The 18,867-nt window shown below is 54.6% G+C and overlaps 1 protein-coding gene across 50 annotated transcripts in view; it reads left to right on the top strand.

Moving 5' to 3' along the window:
* Positions 1-15,338, top strand: part of TNS1 (tensin 1) — a 245,059-nt gene extending 229,721 nt beyond the window's left edge. For 33 of the 50 annotated variants that reach the window (XM_085000325.1, XM_085000324.1, XM_085000322.1 and 30 more), the window contains 8 exons: positions 428-559; positions 1,030-1,122; positions 1,734-1,811; positions 3,834-3,905; positions 4,149-4,317; positions 5,169-5,237; positions 5,644-5,676; positions 9,076-10,938. In XM_085000325.1, coding sequence (XP_084856451.1) covers positions 428-559; positions 1,030-1,122; positions 1,734-1,811; positions 3,834-3,905; positions 4,149-4,317; positions 5,169-5,237; positions 5,644-5,676; positions 9,076-9,220 — 791 coding nt within the window. In that variant the 3' untranslated portion in view covers positions 9,221-10,938. Of the gene's footprint in view, positions 1-427; positions 560-1,029; positions 1,123-1,733; positions 1,812-3,833; positions 3,906-4,148; positions 4,318-5,168; positions 5,238-5,643; positions 6,906-9,075; positions 10,939-11,377; positions 13,887-14,987 lie in introns of those variants that run through there. The other 17 variants (XM_085000332.1, XM_085000339.1, XM_085000371.1 and 14 more) reach the window with 3 other exon arrangements.
* Positions 15,339-18,867: the final 3,529 nt, after the last annotated feature.

Genomic DNA, 18,867 nt, shown 5'->3' with positions numbered 1-18,867 from the left:
GGATGTGTCGGGGTGGAGACGAGAGGCCCCAGCCCCTAAGGAAAGTCCCATGTGGATGTAGGGCGGGGGAACTCCTGGCCGAGGCAGGTCTGCGCTGCTGCCTGTTTTGGTGAATACGGTTTTATCAGAACAACCATATCTATTACTTTATGCACTGTCTGGGCTGCTTTGGTGCTGTGATGGCAGCGATGAGTAGTTGCAGCTGACGCTGCATGGCCTGCAAAGCCTGCAACACTCACTTTCTGGCTCTTGGCAGAAAAACTTTGCTGACTGTAGTGCGGGAGAGTGTTTACATTTTGACTTGAAGGAATCTCGTTTCACCTGGGAAAGAATGAGGTTTGTGGTCTGATGAGCCTTAGTGAAGCCAGTGCCTCAATGTCTCATGTCCTCTTCTCTCCACGCCACCCCTCCCCCCACCCCGATTCAGCCATCGCCCTTCTTAAGGACCAGGAGCCAGGGGCTTTCATCATCCGTGACAGTCACTCCTTCCGAGGAGCCTATGGGCTAGCCATGAAGGTGTCTTCACCCCCTCCGACTATCATGCAGCAGAATAAAAAAGGTAACACTGGCTTCTCCAGCAGGGCCTCAGGACTAGGCGGTCCCTAGAGTCTCTTTAGGCCCTGAGCTGCTGGACGCACCCGGGGCAGGGGCTGGGGTGCTGGACAGGTCTCTAATTCTCACGGGAGTTGGTCCCTACTGAGCAGACTCTTCAGAAGGGCGGGTCTTAAGCTTGGTGGTGACTGGGGTCAGAGACAGGGAAACAGGATGATTGGGAACTTGTGAGTGAGTTTCCTTGAGGGGTGGGCTAGCAGGGGTGGTCTCTCTGGCCATGGCTCTGGCCATGTTGTTGCTGTGACTGTGGCTCTGGCCATATTATTGCTGTGACTGTGGCTCTGGCCATGCTATCGTTGTGACTCTCTCTCCATCGAAGCCCTGCACAATGGAGGAGTTAGGAAGTGGTATTGGGTGAGGGAGGGGGGTGGACTCCATGAGGAGTGACTTGCCCGCATTTCTTCCTCTTCATCCCAGGGGACATGACCCATGAGCTCGTGAGGCATTTCCTGATAGAGACGGGCCCCAGAGGAGTCAAGCTCAAGGGCTGTCCCAACGAGCCAAACTTCGGTGAGCCATCCCCGCCTCTGTCCCCATGGTCTCGGTCTCAGGTCTGTCCTGGGTTCCCCACCTCGGCTTCTGCCCATCCCCCTTGTCACAGACGCAGCAGAGAACTGCACAGTGACTCCCTTCTTCCGGATGGTGGCTCCTTCACTCAGCCACGTTTCTTTTGGCATTTGTCCTCCCCTGGGGGAGACTTGTTATCATCATCACTGGAATAACAGCTATAACAGCTACTGCCTGTATGCACCACCTGCTGGGGGAAAGTCCTGGTCGGTGCCTTCTATCACTTCCAGGCTCCTGACAGTCCTGCATGGTGGGTGGCATCGTCCCATTTTACGCATGAGGAGACTGAGGTTCATAGGGGTCAGACTTACACAAGGACACACAGCTGATAAGTGACCGAGTGGGGATTTGAACCCCCGCCCCCCCGCGCCCTGTCCTTTGACACGTCGTCTGCTGCAGTTCGCTGAGAAGGGTCCCGGCCGCTGGGGGACTTAGGAGAGAGGCTGGGAGGCACTGTCCCTAAAGGAAAGGTGTGAAGAAACCCGAGGCTAGAGGGAGCCTTCAGGATCTTCTCCCTTGGATCTTGCTAACAAGACCTGCCTCTCTCCCTGCAGGATCCCTGTCCGCCCTGGTTTACCAGCACTCCATCATCCCCTTGGCTCTGCCCTGTAAGCTGGTCATTCCAAACCGAGGTAGGAACCTGAGACTCCTTGCCCTCCAAGCGCGCCCTTGTGTGGGCCTCCATCACGCCTCAGCCCAGCCAGCTGCACCAGAACACCGGCCAGGGTTGCAGGAAAAGGGTCATTTTGCTAATCTGGGAAAACTCAAAACCACTTTCCTCTTAATTTTTTCCAATAAAAAAGAAGGGGAAAGTTCATTTAAAAGCTTCATTTCAGAAACACACATAATTGACTTTCCAGATTGTTCTGGAAAATTCTCTGGAGGCTTTACGAATGCATCCTCGAATCCTCAGAATTAAGCCTCTCCCCGAGGGAGGCATTGGAAGCCACGGGGAGGACCCTGTCCTGAGGATGAGATGGGCATCAGTGAGCAGGGGGAGGGGAAGACAGGTGTAGGTCACCGGGCGTCCAGGTGTGGGAGGGTGGTCTGAGAGGAGAGAGCACATGCCAGGAACTTCTAGAGGAAGAGCAGGGAAGGAAAACAGGAAGCCTAAGACATCCCTGGAGTTTCTAGTGTGCCTGGCTGAGAGAGTGTTCCCTGACCAAGGGGCCAAGGAGCTGATGGGAAGAGTAAGCCCTCTCTCACTCGCAGGAAGTACGGATGGAGCCCAAGAGCCTTGGGACACATAGGGCGAGGCTTTGAGTGAGACACTGGGGCTGGCAAAGGAGAATTTAGTTTCTCTCAGAGAGGTGGTGCAGCCTCGGAGGGCGGCCAATAGACACCCCAGACTCTTCAATAGCACAGGCTTCCATGATGTAGCCCCGGGTACACAGGGCTCGCATGGGGGAGGGGAGTGTGCCTGGCCCTGAACTTGAGGTCTAGGAACTGGGAACTGGGATATCCCTTTTCCCCATGCTTTCTGTTCAATGAGAGTGTATTCAGGGGAGTTCCCACCGTGGCACAATGGGATTGGCAGCGTCTGTGCAGCACCAGGATGAGGGTTTCATCCCTGGCCGGGGCACAGTGGGTCAAAGGATCCAGTGCTGTTGCAGCTGCATGTAGGTTACAACTGTGGCTCAGATCTAACCCCTAGCCCAGGAACTCCATATGCCCCGGGGTGGCCAAAAAAAAAAAAAAAAAAAAAGACAGAAGAAAAGTGCAATAAAAAAATAGAACTTAAAAAAATAATAGGATATTCAGAAGTGTGTCTGGGATTTACTTTCAATCTGTTTTGGTGCTCCTGGGATTCTGTTCACACATAAAACCTCCAATATTATTTGACAGTTTCTATGTATCCAGTTCAATTCATTGAATTATTAATGCTATTGACCACCATTATTAGCTTAAAAGCTCAAATACTATTTAAATAGCGCTATTAACCACATGATTTAGACACAAATTAAATTATATTTCTAAGGAATTTATCAATTATGAAACTGCTTGATATTTACGTCGTATAATCAGTGGTTTTCAAAGTGTGGTCCTCAGACCAGCAGCATCAACACCCCTGGGAACTTGTTAAAAAGCTAATATTCTCAAGCCTCATCTAATCAGAAACTCTGGGGTGGGGCCCAGCAGTCTGTGTTTTAACAAGCCCTGCACCTCAGAAATGCGGGTGCGAGCAATACTCAATTCTTATTAATGTGGAAATTGCAGTTGTGCTGCATGAAGGTCTCATGGGTTGAGGCATTTATTGACCTACATGAAGACATGTCAGTGAAAACATCTACATCAGTTGCCCCTCGAGGGCTTGCTTGATGCCAACCACTGAGCTAACACTGTACATGGAACATCTCAGGAACCCAGCGAAGAGGGTACTGTTACCATCACCTCTATTTTATAGATACTTGGCAAGTTTCAGGGCGAGTGAGCGTACCCCGCTCTGTTGGACTCCAGAGCTCCCAGCTAATGTGCCCAATGCTCAATCACTGGACATGCAAACTAGACCCACGTGCCGACTGCCAAGGCTTGTTATGAGAAGCAGTATCCATTGCAAGAAATATTTGCAGAGCTAGCTGGAGGCCCAGCCAATGTTGTGCTTCTTTCCAGCTCTAGAGTTTTTAGTTACCAGCTGAGTTAAATTTTTGTCTCAGACCCTACAGATGAATCAAAAGATAGCTCGGGCCCTGCCAACTCGACCAGCGACCTGCTGAAGCAAGGGGCAGGTGAGTGGCTATCCCTGCCCAGGCCTTTCGTCCCCTGCCCCCGTCCCCTCCTGCAGGTGCAGGTTGGATGTCCGTCCCTCCTGCACCCAGGTATATCTGGGCAGACCACATTTCTGTGTGTAGATGCCTTGGCCCAAAGCCGGCCTGAAACTCACCTGCTACCTTCTCCCTGGAGAGAGGACCTGGGCGTGGTCCCCACCCACTTCAGCCCCCAGAACTCTTCTTTGTGTGGGTTTCTTCCAGCCTGCAATGTGCTCTTCCTCAACTCTGTGGACATGGAGTCACTCACTGGGCCACAGGCCATCTCCAAAGCCACTTCTGAGACACTGGCTGCTGACCCCACGCCAGCTGCCACCATCGTTCACTTCAAAGTGTCTGCCCAGGGAATTACACTGACTGACAACCAGAGAAAGTAAGACTCTTCTGCTTACTTCCCTGGGTTGGGCTTCCCTTTGCCCCCCCCACCCGTGACCCATCTATCCAGCCATGTACCCACCCACTCACCAGTTGACTTGTTCCTTGTGCCCCTCTCTCCATCCATCCACCCATCTACATGCTCACCCACCCATCAGCTGATCCATTCATTTCTGCATCCATTCATCCCCCATTTATCCTCCCCACCCATTTCTCCTTTCACTCGTTTATGCCTCCTCCTATCTATCCACCCATCAAGCCACTTATCCACCCACCCATCCACTCATACACCCACCCATCTATCCATCCACCCACCCATCTATCCATCCACCTGCTTTCACCAATTGATCCATCCATTCCTATATCCTCCTCTACCCATGTAGCCCGTCACTCATTTATGTCTCACCCACCCATCCATCCATCCACCCACTCATCCAGCCAGCCAGCCAGCCACTCATCCATCCATCCATCTATCCTTCCTTCCTTCTACAAATATGCCCCCGTTGGCTATGCAGCTGTAAATGAAGCTGATAAAAGCACGTGCTTTCCAGAGCACAGCCATTCCTCTCACTCTCTCTCCTCGACCCCTTTCCTCCTCCAGAGTCCACCCATTCTCATTCTTCAATGCCGGTTTCTTCCTCATTTGGGACCTATTTCTATGACCCATCTCTCTGTCCCTATGCATTGCTTTATGTCCCCAGTGGGAGCAACCCAGGCCATCGTGCTCGTAAGGGAGAGGCTGTGTTGACTTATGACAGCCACAGACGGTGGCCTGACCTGCAGGTGGAGGGTGGGGAAGAGCCGTCACTTCAGCGCTCACTCTGCTTGTCTGATGTGTGTGTGTCACAGGCTCTTCTTCCGACGACACTATCCCCTCAACACTGTCACCTTCTGCGACCTGGATCCACAGGACAGAAAGTAAGTCTCTTGCAGATACCTGCCCTCCCCATCACCTCTCCAACATGGAACTCTGTGTATGTGTGTGCGCACATGTGTGTGTGTGTGTGCGTGTGTGTGTGCGCGTGTGCGCACATATGCACCTGTGTGTATGTCCATTCTTAGTTCATTTTGAAGATCTGTCTGTGTCTGTGGGGCTGTGAGTAGCTGTGTTGGCATTTTTTTTTTAGTTTTTCCACCACCAATTTGAAGCCCCTTCCAGGGACTCAGATACCAGCTTCTGCCCTCACTGCTGCATGACTCTGACCCTGAATCTGCTTCTCTGCCCTGGCACAGGGGCCCTGCCTCCCCTGGGGGCCTGGCTGTGCCCAGGGCTGGGCTCTGAGGGAGAAGTGATGGCTTAGGCTGTGCCCTATTCTCTCCACAGGTGGGTGAAGACGGAGGGAGGAGCCCCTGCTAAGTGAGTGTGCCCCTCCCCCGCCCCGCTGGCTGCTCTAGGTGCTCCTTGGCTGGGGTGGGGAGGGGGTGGCTGTGGGGGGAGGTGGGTGCAGGAGCAGGTTGGAGTCTGGGACCAGGAGGCAGGCAAAGGACAGCTTTGGAGAAAAGCCTGAGCAGGCAGCCAGGTCTTTGGCCTTCTCCCACGTGGAGGCTGAAGGCCCAGCCTCCAGTCTTGTCCCCATCCCTGGCCCAGGACCAGACTGGCAGGGGTCTGAGGAAGGGAACAGAAAGCCAGGAGACTTATTGGAGGTGACAGCAGTGGGGCAGGGGTGGTTTAAATGATCTGTTTGTCCCCGGCCTGGCTTCCTTGCCTCCTGTTCTTGCTCACTCTGTGGGCTTCTGTGCATGACGTGGTTGGGCCAGGCCTCCTCTTCAGAACTGGGGAGCTGGAGGGTTCTCAATCCCATTCAGCACTTTACAAGTGCCTCTCAGAGGACTCAGCCCTGGGAGGCTTGAGACCAACCAGGAGGCTGACTCTGGCCCCCGAAGGCCTGATGTTGACACAGTGGGTGAAACAGGACTAACGTGCTGCAGTGGTTTTCAAATCATGTTCCGAGGAACCCTTGGGTCCTCAGGTTGCAACTGAGCCATTATAAAAGGAGGAAACACCCTGCAAGATTTGCAGTCATTTATCAGGATGAACCAGGGTTTTCTCAGGAAAACCCAAACAAAGTATAGGAATAATCTGGGTACTGAAGCTGACATAAGACTGTCCCTAGGGCCTATAATTCCACGTTTTATGTTAATGGGCCCATGCAGACAGCCTCATTTTTTCTCACTGATTGACTTTATCATAGGTAAATGTCCTGCCACTGAATTGACACGTTTGTAGCCATTGGTAGTGCTGTCACCTTTATATATCTCTGCTTCATGTAAAATTGGCTTTAGAAAAAGAAAACATGCACTGTTTAAAACATGCTAAAATCACCGCTGAATGAGACATGTCAGGAGGGTACAGCTCCTGTCTGTGGTGTCCCCAAGCACTGCGCCTCCAGGCAGGGAGAGATTTGGGAAGGTTTGGGAAAGAACCTATATTTAAAAATAGGCTTAGGAGTTCCCATGGCTCAGTGGTAACAAACCTGACTAGTATCCACGAGGGTGCGGGTTTGATCCCTGGCCTCGCTTGGTGGCTTAAGGATCCGGCGTTGCCATGAGCTGTGGTGTAGGTTGAAGATGCAACTTGGATCCCACGTTGCTGTGGCTGTGGTGTAGACTAGCAGCTGTAGCTCTGATTCGACCCCTAGCCTGGGAACCTCGATATGCCATAGGTGTGGCCCTAAAAAAGCAAAAATAAATCAATTTTAAAAAGGTCTTAAGTGATAGGTAAAATGGGAGTGGGGGTAGGGGCAGCTGATTTTGTTTTCATGGGGACAGGGCCGTGGGGCCAACCCGACTGCAAGCTCCCTGAGGGCAGGACGGTGTCTGCTGTGTGGGAGGGGCTGATAAATATTTAATGAAGAGGCGTTCCTGTGGTGGCTCAGTGGGTTAAGACTCCGACTAGTATCCATGAGGATGCAGGTTTGATCCCTGGCCTCGCTCCGTGGGTTGAGGATCTGGCGTTGCCACAGCTGTGGTGTAGGCCGGCAGCTGCAGCTCCCCTAGCCTGGGAACTTCCCCATAAGCTGTGGGTGCGGCCCTAAAAAGAAAAATAAGATGTAATGAAGAAAGGAAAGGATGGAGGCAGGGAGGAGGAGAGCCAGGAGGAGGCCCAGTGAGGCCACCGTGGTCCAGACCAGTGGAACTGCCCAGGATCAGCACGGTGGACGCTGCCTCTGTGGGAGGAATGCAGCAGACCCGGCCTGGCCCGAGGTCACACAAAGAGTTAGTGGCCCAGCTGAAAGGAAGCCCCCGTGTCCAGTCATTTCAAAGCTTCCCTCTCTCCTGCCTCAGCCTCCTCCTGGGCTCGCAGGGTCATCAGGGTCTCGGAGTCCCTGTCACCAGCCGTGTTTGAAGGACTTCATCCTTCCTCACTTCTGGGCCCTGCAAGGGGGAGGTGCTTGGGGACAAAAGCAGGCTGGTCCCAGGCATGGAAACCCCTGGAGCAGCTTCAGGACTCGCCCTGGCGGAGGCCCAGGAGAGCTCAGGGCTGGACCAGGGTGGGGCCAGTGAGATGCCCCAAGGCCCCAGTTTAAGGAGGTGCCTGCTCTCGGGTGCTTGTGGGTGCTCCTCTCTGCCCTTGGATGCTGAGGGTCCACGCCCACATCCACACCCCAAGCAGTGCAGGGACTTGGGCTGCAGTTGAGTTGGTCCTGGGACCCACAGAACTGAAATACAAACATCAGGGGAGGGCAGGCGGCAGTGGGACGGTGTTTGGGCCTGAGAGGTTGGCTGGCCCTCCGTCCTGGCAGAACCGGAGTTGGCTCGCTGTCATGCTGGCAGCTCGGAGCCACGGTCTCCCTCCACTGCACCGAGGAGCCTGGACAGGGGGTTCTGGGGGTGGTCCCTGCCACTTGGGCAGACTGTAACCCCAGGCCTCTGAGATGCAGGTGGGGAGAGCAAAGCTGTAGGAAGCCCAGTGTGTGTGTGTGTGTGTGTGTGTGTGTGTATACACGTGTGCACGCACGTGGTGGTGAGCCAGACCCAACTTTGCTAATTTTAGCTGTTGTGGTCCAGTCCTGGGAGAGGGGTTTCCATCGGAATCTCCAGCTGTCCCGCTTTCCCCATCCCGCTCTAATTAGCAACGTGCCAGCTGGGAGGGGACCTGAGCTCACATTCTGTTCTCTGTGCTCATATTTTTAACTCTGTTTTGCACACAGAGCCTGCTCGGTCACCGCCGTCCTGGGGTGGGGAGTGGGGGTGGGGGGAACAGGTGTGGGGTCCCCATCCCCCTCCCTCTCTTGAGCCTAGAAGAAATGTGTGTGTGTGTGTGTGTGTGTGTGTGTGTGTGTGTGTGTCAGGGGAGGGTGGCCCCCTGTCCTTTGGTCTCCCTGACCCTCTCTGGTGTCCGAGGAGGCCAAGCTGTTTGACAGGCAGGTGGCATTTTATTCATGTGTTTATGTGCTGTGGGTAAGAACAGTAGGGTGGGGTGGGGCCTGGTCCAACCAGGAGACGCTGGTCTGGGAATGTTCCATTTTATTTTTGGTCTTATCCCCACCTCTCACTGTCCAGTCTTGTCATTGGCCTCCAGCACCTCCTCCCCCTGTCCCCCCAAAGGGCAATTTCTGCTGACTCTGAACAAGCAACGTGGCATCGCCAGGCACTGGTTTTCTTGTCCATGGAGGAGCGAGGATTGTCCCTTGATGCCCCGAGCTCAGGATGGTGGCGAAGATGGGGGAGAGACATGGGCTCAAAGATGAGCTTGCTCACCTGGGGTCCCTCCCACCCCCTCCTCACACCTGCCACCCCTCTTCTGCCCTTGCAGGCTCTTCGGCTTCGTGGCCCGGAAGCAGGGCAGCACCACGGACAACGCCTGCCACCTCTTTGCTGAGCTTGACCCCAACCAGCCGGCCTCTGCCATCGTCAACTTTGTCTCCAAGGTTATGCTGAGTGCCGGCCAGAAGAGATGAACCCCCACCCCTTGCCCGGGGCCAGGGCAGTGGGGTGGGGGCCTGTGGGGGAGGGGACCCATGAATCCCGACCATCCTCGAATCCAGAAGGAGGACTTTGGGCCAATTTTGGAGAAGGAGAGAAGAAAGTGTAACATGGGAGAGGGAAGTGAATTGAACGGGGAGGGGGGAAGAGAGAGAGGAAGGAAGGAAAAAATGGAGGAGAATAATTCAGATTCCCCAGGGAGATGGACACTGCAAAACCCCCAGAGCCTCCAGATCTAACCAGGTCCACCTACCTCCCCCTCCCCTCCTCCAAGAGGATGGAGCTCCTCGAGGGACACAGAAGCAACCCCCCTGGGAGAGCCACATTTGCGGGGGGGACAGAGAAGCTCCTTCTCCCTAACCCAACTTCCTGGCAAGGAGAAATCCCATCAAGAGAACCTCTTTCTGGCCACCTCTGGGGTAGATCACCAAACCCAAAAGAGCCGGCATGGGACATCCAGTGGCGGAACCTTTTGCTTTTGAAAGTATCTCACACTCGAGGCACCTAAGGCCCCTTTGCTCTGCCCCTTTGCTCTGCCGCTGATGCACACTTTGTGGGTGTGGGTGTGGCGTGTATATATGGCCACACCTACCTCCTCACCCACTGATTTCTCTTGGCCTCTCAGCTGGAATTAGAAACAGGTAAACTTGTCTGTGTCCCCTGTGTTTGCACTTGTGCACACTTGTCCAAAGAAGTTAGGGTTGGGGGTGACAGGGCAGCAGGGAGGGGGGATAAGCCCTGTGCCCCAGCAGCACCCAGGATTATGGGTAACGGACTGTCTCTTGGTCCCGGCACCTGCTTTAACAGCTTCGGGTGCCGCCACCCCCTTTTCCTCAATGGAGACCCTAGCGGGCGTGGGGCTGTCACGCTGCAGCGTGACCCCTGACCTGCCTCCACCAGGAGGCAGGAGCATTGGTTGGAGGGGATGAGGACGCGTGTCTATAGCGTTGGGGGAGAGATCCCTCAGGAAGGGTTGTTTTTGAGCACTGGGCACCTTCCCCAAGGCAAGTGGCCCAGCCTCGGGCAAGCAGGTGGCGCCTACCAGCTCCCAGCCCCCAGCCCCCTCTTGGGTTTCGTGCCCAGATCAGCCTTCCTCAGACCTGCTTATGTGCATGACGCCTTTTTGGGTGCTGGGGATCGAGCCTTCCTGCTCTGCCCTGTCCTGTCCTGTCCCGCGGGGTTCTCGTGTTGGGGCTCATCCTGGGAACCTGCTTCCAGAAGCCCTGCTTGGCGAGTCCCAGGGAGACACCCACAGTTCTTGTGCTCCTTCTGCAAGGGTTTGGAGGTCTGACTTTTGCAGGGCTTCTGCCCAGGGGAGCTGGGCCGAGCTCGGGGTGGGGTGGGGGCTGCCACCTGTACCCCACGTGGCCTGCCTACCATACCAAAGCCTTGCTTCCTCCCCCTTCTGTCTCAGTTTCCTTCCCAGGCCCAGCTGGTGTTGAGCAGAAGGCATATATTTAGGCCAAAGGGCCAAGAGTCCAGCTGGGCAATTGGGAAGCCCCAGAGCCTCACCCGAGGTCTCTAAGCTGGATGGAAAAAGCCACCAGGACTCCATCCTTCAGTAGCTTCTTAAGCCTCTGGGTTCCCTAGAGAGAGGCATTGTACTGATATATAAATATATATAATATATATATGTGAGACATACTGACAGAATCTGTAAGCTAATAAAATATAAGAAAAGGTTAAAAAAAAAGACTAGGTAAATTGACAGGAAGTATTTATTATTTCCCCATATTGTTTTATTGCCTCCCTGGTGGAAACCAACCCCCATCCTTCTCTCTATGCATAAGCGAAGCCTTTATCCTTGGAGCAATCAGGGGTCTCCTTACCCTGGCCTTGGCCTTCCCTAGACTCTGTCTGAGGCTCAGCGGGGAGGGGAGGGGGGTGCATGTGTTTGAGCCCCTCCACATCCCTTATTTTTGGCAGGCTCGGGCCTGGCTGTCAGTGCCCAGAGATGCAGAGATGAGAGGGGAGCTGCCCGCCGCCCCATGGGGCCCAAGCGGGTGTGGGAGCCGGGCGGGGGTGGGGGGGCTGGTGTGACATGGGTGTGCATGGTGGGTGTGGGTGACCTGTGCGTCTTGCATTTTTTTCTCTTCCGAGAAGCTGTTATCTGTGCGGTTGTTGTGTTTTAGGGAGTTGGAAAGGAGAGCATCTGAGGGACCAGCTGCATTCCCCCCCACCGCCAGCCACTTCCCAAAGGCTGAAACCGCGTTCTCAGTGAACCAGGTCCTCCCAAGTGCTCTTCCTTCTGAGGCCTTCAAGCCACGTACCCTGATCTCCCCTCTCTCATGCCCCGTCTAACCCCAGCTCTCCCCAGACAGAAAAAGGATGTTCCCTCCCACTTTCTTTGTAAATATCTTCATCTCCCACTGGACAGCCCCGGGGACTCTCTCCTCCTGGTCTGGACGGCCAGGCGGAGCCTCGGACCTTTCGGGCGTCTGGGGTCAGTCTTCGCATTACTTTCCCACCGCCCACCAGCAGCCGCCCTCCCGGCACGGCCATCCCGCCGCACTCAGGCCTGAGCTGTGTGTGACCCCAGGAAGGATCAATTTCCTAGAGCTTGGCCTGTCCAGAGGAATGTTGGGGATGGGTACCCCAGGCCCCAGCATGGCCTCACCTGGGGCTCAGACACTGCTTGGGAAGACACTGTAACCCTCCCGTGTCTCACGGATTAAGCCCGTGCGCACGCGCGCGTGCGCACACACACACACGTTCACACACATACACACACCACCACAACACTGTAGCATATTCTTGCCAAAGATTTCCTTTAAAAGAAAGCACTTTTAGTCATTTTTGTTATTATTTTGTAAATGTGTACCCTTTTTTCTCCCCTCCCCTTCCCCCATGTTTTGGGCTGTTGTTTATTGTTGAATCTGTTTGTCAGCCAGGAGAGTGCCTTCTAGTCTTGAAAACGGGCTGGGGATGGGAGATTGGAAGAGGGCCTGGGAGTTGCTGGCAGGAAAGAGCCAGAGAGGAGAGAGGCCCCGGCTGGCTTGTGCCGCAGCGAGGCAGACCTCAGGCAGGCTCAGGCCCCAACGCCAGGCCCAGCCTGCCTCTTGCCGTGCAGCCAGGCCTCTGAGTATGGTGTCTGCAGGGAAGGCAGTGACATCAGCAGGGAGAGAGGACTAGCAGGGTCCATGTGGCCCTTCCCGGCTGGAGCCAGAGGGGAGGGGAAGGCATGGGAATGACGGAGACGTGACCTGGAGGGGAGATGAGGAGGAGGGGAGCTGGATGAGCAAGCTCCGGGGGGAGTGGACTGCCCTGGCCCCACAGTATCCTGGCTCCCTCATTCAGCCGTCCAGCCAGGTGATCTGGGGACAGGTGATTGTCCCAGGTTGGGGAAAGGCCCTTTGATCCTGATGCTCATTGGAGCTTCTCCTGTAGCAGCTCCAAATACTTGAGGACTACAAGGGTCCCTCTCCCCTGGCAGGGTTTTGGGGGATCCCTGGGTGTATCAGAGACAGGCAGGATGGGGATGGTGTCTGGTGGCTGAGTGACTATAAGAGGGAGCCTTTGTAAAGGCTCTCAGGAGGGAGGGAGAGGAACTGGGCATTCTTCTGTCCCACTTGGATGGGCCGGGCAGAGGCTGGGGCTGTGGATGCATCTGTCACCAAAACAGTATCTGTGCCCCACTTTCTCCTCCTCACTGAGGTTCATCCACCACCCCTGTCTCCTGGGTCTTCTCCCCTTCTTTGGTTTTTCCCAGCTTCAGGATCGGGATGATCAAGGGGCAGGGGTGGGGGGTGGGTCACTGCCCTTTCTAAGGGCTGCTCCAGTCCCAACATCTCCCATCTTCGGGATCCTTGGAGGGGCTGGGGGCAGTCCTGGGGCCACACTTCACCCAGGCCCAGGCCCTGAAATCCTGAGACTGGAGTCCCCCTGCCAGTGGTAACACAGGACGTGTGCGTGCGCGTGTGCAAGTGTGGGTGTGTGTGCGTATTTGGCTCGTCTCTTTAGGGAATTTGGGAGTTGGGTCAGAGGTGGTGGGTGATGGATGTCAAGTTCACTAGCACCCAGTAGAGAAAGGAATCCGGAGGCGAGGCCTCTAGGGCCCCGGTTGGGGGAGAATCTCAGCGCTGGCGATGGATGGCGGGGATGGGCCACACCAGGTGGCACTCCTCTGTCCTCAGATGTCCCAAAGGTTGGAGGACCTCTCTGTTCACTTCCCACACCGGGGCTCTTCGCAGCGGCGAGCTGACCGGAGCAGGCTAGGCCACTTTTGTTTCTAATCAGTGTGCAAGGGTTTGAGGCTCTCCTGTGTGTCCACACGTGCGAGAGAGCCCATCTGTGCACGCGTGCTGTGTTTCCCCACTTCTCTCCTCTCCCACATGTCCTTCAAAACAGATGTAAGAAATTCCTTACCCCTCCCTCCCCCGGCATCCCAGGCCCTCGGCAGGAGAAACAGAATAACCTAGCATCCTCCCCAACCTCTGGCTGTGTATTTATACAGATGGAAATATACTTTCTATTTTGTTATCATCGTGCCTAGAACTCTGCCACCTTGTATAAACCCTAATGTATGCTACTTACTGGATATGAATGTATTGTACACTGAGGCTGTCCCGCTCCTGTACAGCTGCTTCGTTTCTTTGCGATCCATCGTATGGCTTTATACATGATAAAGTGAAAGAAAAATCAGTGCCATTATGTAGCTGTGTTGTTTGGAAAGGGGGACTGTCAGCTCTCCAGTGGGCGGAAGGGGCCTCGGCCAGGCTCTGGGTGCGTGGTGGGCTTCCCCAAATCCTCCCAGCCGCTTGCCTACCTACCATCCAGGTCGTGGGTCTGCTTACGATGAGTTTTTCATCTGGATTCTTTTAGCTAGAAAAGAAACTCAACTCAACATGGTTTAATGGGGTGGGGGGAGGAGAAAAAGGAATCGAGTGGGACATGTGACCAAGAAGTCCAAGCACAGCTGGATCCAAGAGCTCAAATGGCAGAATCAGGAATTTGGCTCTATTACCTGGTTCTGAGTTGGCTGAGTTCTCAGGCAGACTCTCTCCCAGTGGCGGTACCACCGGATGCTCCAGAATATGGCCCCTCGAGGCCTCAGGCTCTCTTCCTACCACTAAAAAGCTCCTTTTTTTTTTTTTTTCTCCCCAGTGTTGTCAACAAAGACCTGGGACAAATGCTCATGGGCTCTGATAGACCCTGTTTGGGTCCTGTGACTAATTCGGAACCAAGGGTTCCATCTAGATCTGGGTCACGTGATGGCTTCTGGAGCCTTCTGAACCACGGAGATGGAGAATGGGCGGTAGCTGGTCCCTGATGAGCTGGGGTTTCTCAGAGGCAGGGGGAAGAGAGGCTGCCAGGCAGAACCCATGACTGCCCATCGGATGGCCTGTGGGCATCTCACTTGGACCCCGGGCCCAGTGGTCCTGGGTGGATTCCTTGCAATTCAGGAAGTTTGAGATGAGGCACACCTAGCACAGTGCAGGGTTCCTGGGGAGATGGCAAATAAACACATGCCACAGCTGCGGTTCCCCATCGAGTTGTTTTGAGCTCCGATGAGCTGATATGGTGAGCGTGTGCTGAGACCCCCATGGGGCCAGCATAGTGAGTACCGAGGGCAGCTCCTCCAACTGTTTGGTCCCAGGACTCCTTTACATTCGGTTTTCCTTCCTTCCTTTTTTTTTTTTTTTTTTTTTGTTGGCCTTTCAGGGCCACATCCACAGCATAGAGAAGTTCCCAGGCTAGGGGTTGAATCAGAACTGCAGCTGACAGCCTACACCACAGCCACAGCAGTGCCAGATCCAAGCCATGTCTATGACTTAGACCACAGCTCACGGCAACGCCAGATCCTTAAGCCACTGAGCCAGGCCAGGGATTGAACTCGCATCCTTATGGATACTAGCTGGATTTGTTATCGCTGAGCCACAGCGGGAACTCCAACGTTCTTAAAAGTTATTGAGGACCCCAAAGAGCTTTTATTCATATGGTTTCTACTTTCCATACTCACCATATTATAAATTAAACCAGAACATTTCAAAAGTGTGTATCAATTCACTTCCCCAGCACTATTAAACTCACCACATGTTAATGCTTTTATGAAAAATGATATTTTCTAAAATAAAAAAGATCAGGTGAGAAGGGTAACACCGTTTTGCATTTTTGAAAAGCTTCCTTCATGCCTGGCTTAACAGAAGCCAGCTGGGTTCTCCTATGTGCTCCTGCACTCACTGTGTTGTGATATCACACGTGTGCCTCTGGAAGACCCCACCACACACTCGTGGGAAAATGAGGGTGAAAAAGGTAAATAACAGGTTAGTATTATGAAGAAATTAGGTTTGATAAGTTTTGACTTCACACAACCTCTGAAAGGGTCTCAGGGATCGCTGGGGTCCCGGTCTGTGCTTTGAAAACTGCCGCTCTAAGGGACCAGGACACAGGGAGCAGAAACACCCCGCCTGTGATAGAGGATTAACACCCATCGCACCCCCTCTGTGTGCCAGGCTTCATCCTGTCTAATGTTCCTAATGAACCCACGAGGCAGATGTTGTTACCATGCCAAGTGACAAACAAGGAAACTGAGGCCGCAAGAGGTCATTTAGCTTCTAAGTGGCAGAGCTGGTGCTTGTCACTACTGGTGACAGCTGGCATTCCTCACACCCTCTAAGTGCCAGGGATGGCGCTGAGCACATACGTGTATTTTCTCAAGCCACTTACCCGGAGAGATAAGGGCGCTGTCCTTGTCTTCATTTTACGGAGAAGGCAACTGAGGTTCAAAGGAGTTCAGAGATTGCTGGAAATCACAAAGCTGCTAAGTGGCAGAGCCAGGCTACGAGCATAGGCTGAGCTGACTTCTCAGTCCACGCCCTTCCCAGCTCATGCCTCTCGCTCTGCTCCCTGGCTGTGCCACAGAAGGGAAAGACAGACTCTGATGAGGGATGGGCAGACAGGAGAGCAAACCGACAGCTTTAGTCAGGAGGTCAAGGGCTGGGCAGTGGTGCTGGTTTCCCCTGGGTGGCCCAGGGCTCTGGCTGTGTGATGGGGTAGGGCACCTTCGATGCCCCCTAGCTGTGCAGTCAGGTGAACACCTCAGGCTGGTCATGGTGCAGGGGAGGAGAGCCAGGCTAGGACCTGTGTGTGGGGCTGATCTAGCCTGTCTTCCAGGGGACTGCACAGTGAGGCAGGGTGGGGGCCAGCTGTGCTCCCAGTGCCCTTAGGACGGGAGAATGGGCTAGGGCTGCAGCGGAAGCCGGTGAGGAAGTGAGTGCTCACCACTTACCTTATTAAACTGAATAAGGTGTGGTTTTTTTTTTTTTTTTTTTTAACACTGCATCTGAGGCATATCAAAGTTCCCAGGCTAGGGGTTGAATCAGAGCTGTAGCTGCTGGCCTATATCACAGCCACAGCACCTCGGGATCGGAGCCCAGTCCGCGACCTGCACCACAGCTCACGGCAATGCCAGATCCTTAACCCACTGACTGGAGCCAGGGACTGAACCCATGTCCTCATGGATACTAGTCAGGTTCATTACCACTGAGCCACAACGAGAACTCCAAGGACATTTTCATTTCCTGTAAAAAAGTGTGGTCCAGGCACTGCCAGCATCAGCATCCCCTGGGGATTATTAGGAAGGCAGACCCTCTGGTCCCATCTCAGAGCAGATCAGAACCTGTGCTTTAACAAGAACCTCAGGAAGCCTGCATGGGTGCTGAAGTCCGAGCAGACTGGGTGGGTATCACACAGCTGCACTTGACCCTGGGCCCGAGATGCTGAGCCTGGACTTGCCTCAGCACCCCTGGGAAGGTCAAGACTGCAGCGCTCTTGTCTGGGTCCCTACTGGAGATGAGCGGCCACAGGCCTCACCTCGGGGCCCGTCCTGCTGACAGGGTTCTGGAGCCTTCACAGAGACTGGGGCCAGGCGGGGTGAGGCCTGACCCTGCTGAACTGGAACTCCAGTTGCAGCAGATGTGCAGGGTGTGAGCAGAGTCTGACCTGGGAAGAGGCAGGAACATGAGGTGAAGGTGGAGGGGCAGAGAGATGAGGCTGGGGCCGGAGGTGAGGAGTCAGTCTCAGACTTGGCTGAGAGTACCAAAGCCTGAGTCCCACCCAGAGGTTCCCTGTGACTCTGTCGGAGGTCCCGCTGGGGGGCTGGGATTTTTTTCTTCTCTCCCCAGGGATTCTACAGGCAGTCAGGGCACAGAACCTTTCCCTAAATGCACTATTCCGTGGCAGGTGTATCTGCACTGGAGATGGGTAGGGAGGAGAGCAGAGTGGGGACAAGTCCCCAAGGACAGTCCTTCTCCATGTTCCTTCCTCTGCAGGTGGGAGGAGGCTGGCCGAATGTCTCTTCTTGAACCCAGGGCTGACTCTACCCCAGTCACCCTAAGGGAACATGGCCTCTAGGGCCTATAGGCAGACAATGGTGGGAAGGGAAGGGCTTGGAAAATCTAAATCCAGGGGCTCTGGAATTCCTTCTCATGGATCTTAGAGCAAAGCCTGCCTTCCCCTTTTAAAGAAATGGCTTTTCCTCATTAGTTGGTGAAAATGACTATTAGTCTCAGCAGTTTCTAAGCAGTTCAAAATATGGAAAGGATATAGATGCTTCTAAAAATACAGTAGGTATAGGAACACACACACACAAACACACACACACACACACACACACACACACAGAGGAGATCTGGCTCCTTGGGCTCTGTTGAGTACCCACATTGGCATCTCCATTCCGTCTTCCGTCCTGCAGACATTCTGGTGGATGTTCCTGGGGTACCAGGCCAGCAACCGGTCAGGGCTGCTCCCACAGTGAGCCGACAACCCCCACCTCTACTCCGGGCTGGGATTAGCAGAGCGGCACAATCAGAGGAGGGAGGGAGCACCCCGTGAGTTCTGCCAGTCAGAACCACTGGGAGGCCCGGTGCACGCTGCCTGGTGCACTCTGCCTGCGCACGTGAGAAAGCTGCAGTCGGTGGAGGCTGGCCAGTGTCTGAAACCTGCAGGAGCCTGAAGGGCCCGGGAGCAGGGGCGCTCAGCTCCGAGAAGAGCAGGCGTCTCGGGGGGATGGGATGCTTGTGCCGAAAGTGTCATGGCTTCTTTTGGAGAAGACAACACTCTCGGGGCGTCGCAGTGTCATAAGGAGGGCCCTGGGGAGTTCAGAGGAGAAAAGGGCTGCTGGTAAACGAAAGGGATGCTTTGGGAGGAGTCCCTGTGTCTGTTGGGGCGAGAACTACAGAAGGCCCCGCCCAGCCTCCATCCTGGGCGGGGCGGCCGGCTCAGCCTAGGAGGGCGCCCTCTGCCGGCCTGATCTGGGAGTGCACACTTGGCGGGGCTTGCACCCAGCAGTTAAGACTCCTCCGAGGGGTCCTGCCTCAGAGCCTGCTGGCCTCAGAGCCGGCTCTGCTGCGTTTGGTTCTGGCTTTGCCGAGACCTCGGGAAAGTTTTTTTTTTCTCTCCCTCTGGGCCCAAGTTTCCTCATCTGGAAAATGGGCTAACACCTATCCGGAGGGCTGGTGTGAGGATTGAGACCACGTGGCCTTCTCCATGACGGCGTTGTTGGCTCTTAAGGAATATGCATTTCCTTTCCTTTTCTTGTGCCTCTGCCTCCTCCCCACCGTTTCCTCAGGCCTCTGGGGAGACTTGGCAGCAGAGAGGAATTGTAGCTGAAAGCCTCCTGTAC

This window comes from Sus scrofa, chromosome 15 (genome assembly GCF_054392235.1).
Source record: "Sus scrofa isolate SSC_HxYL_T2T_F1_AM1 chromosome 15, Sscrofa_HxYL_maternal_Yorkshire_Landrace_v2.0, whole genome shotgun sequence".
Taxonomy (NCBI): domain Eukaryota; kingdom Metazoa; phylum Chordata; class Mammalia; order Artiodactyla; family Suidae; genus Sus; species Sus scrofa.
Note: the sequence above shows the minus strand (reverse complement) of the source record. Positions and strands in the feature narration are given on the sequence as shown.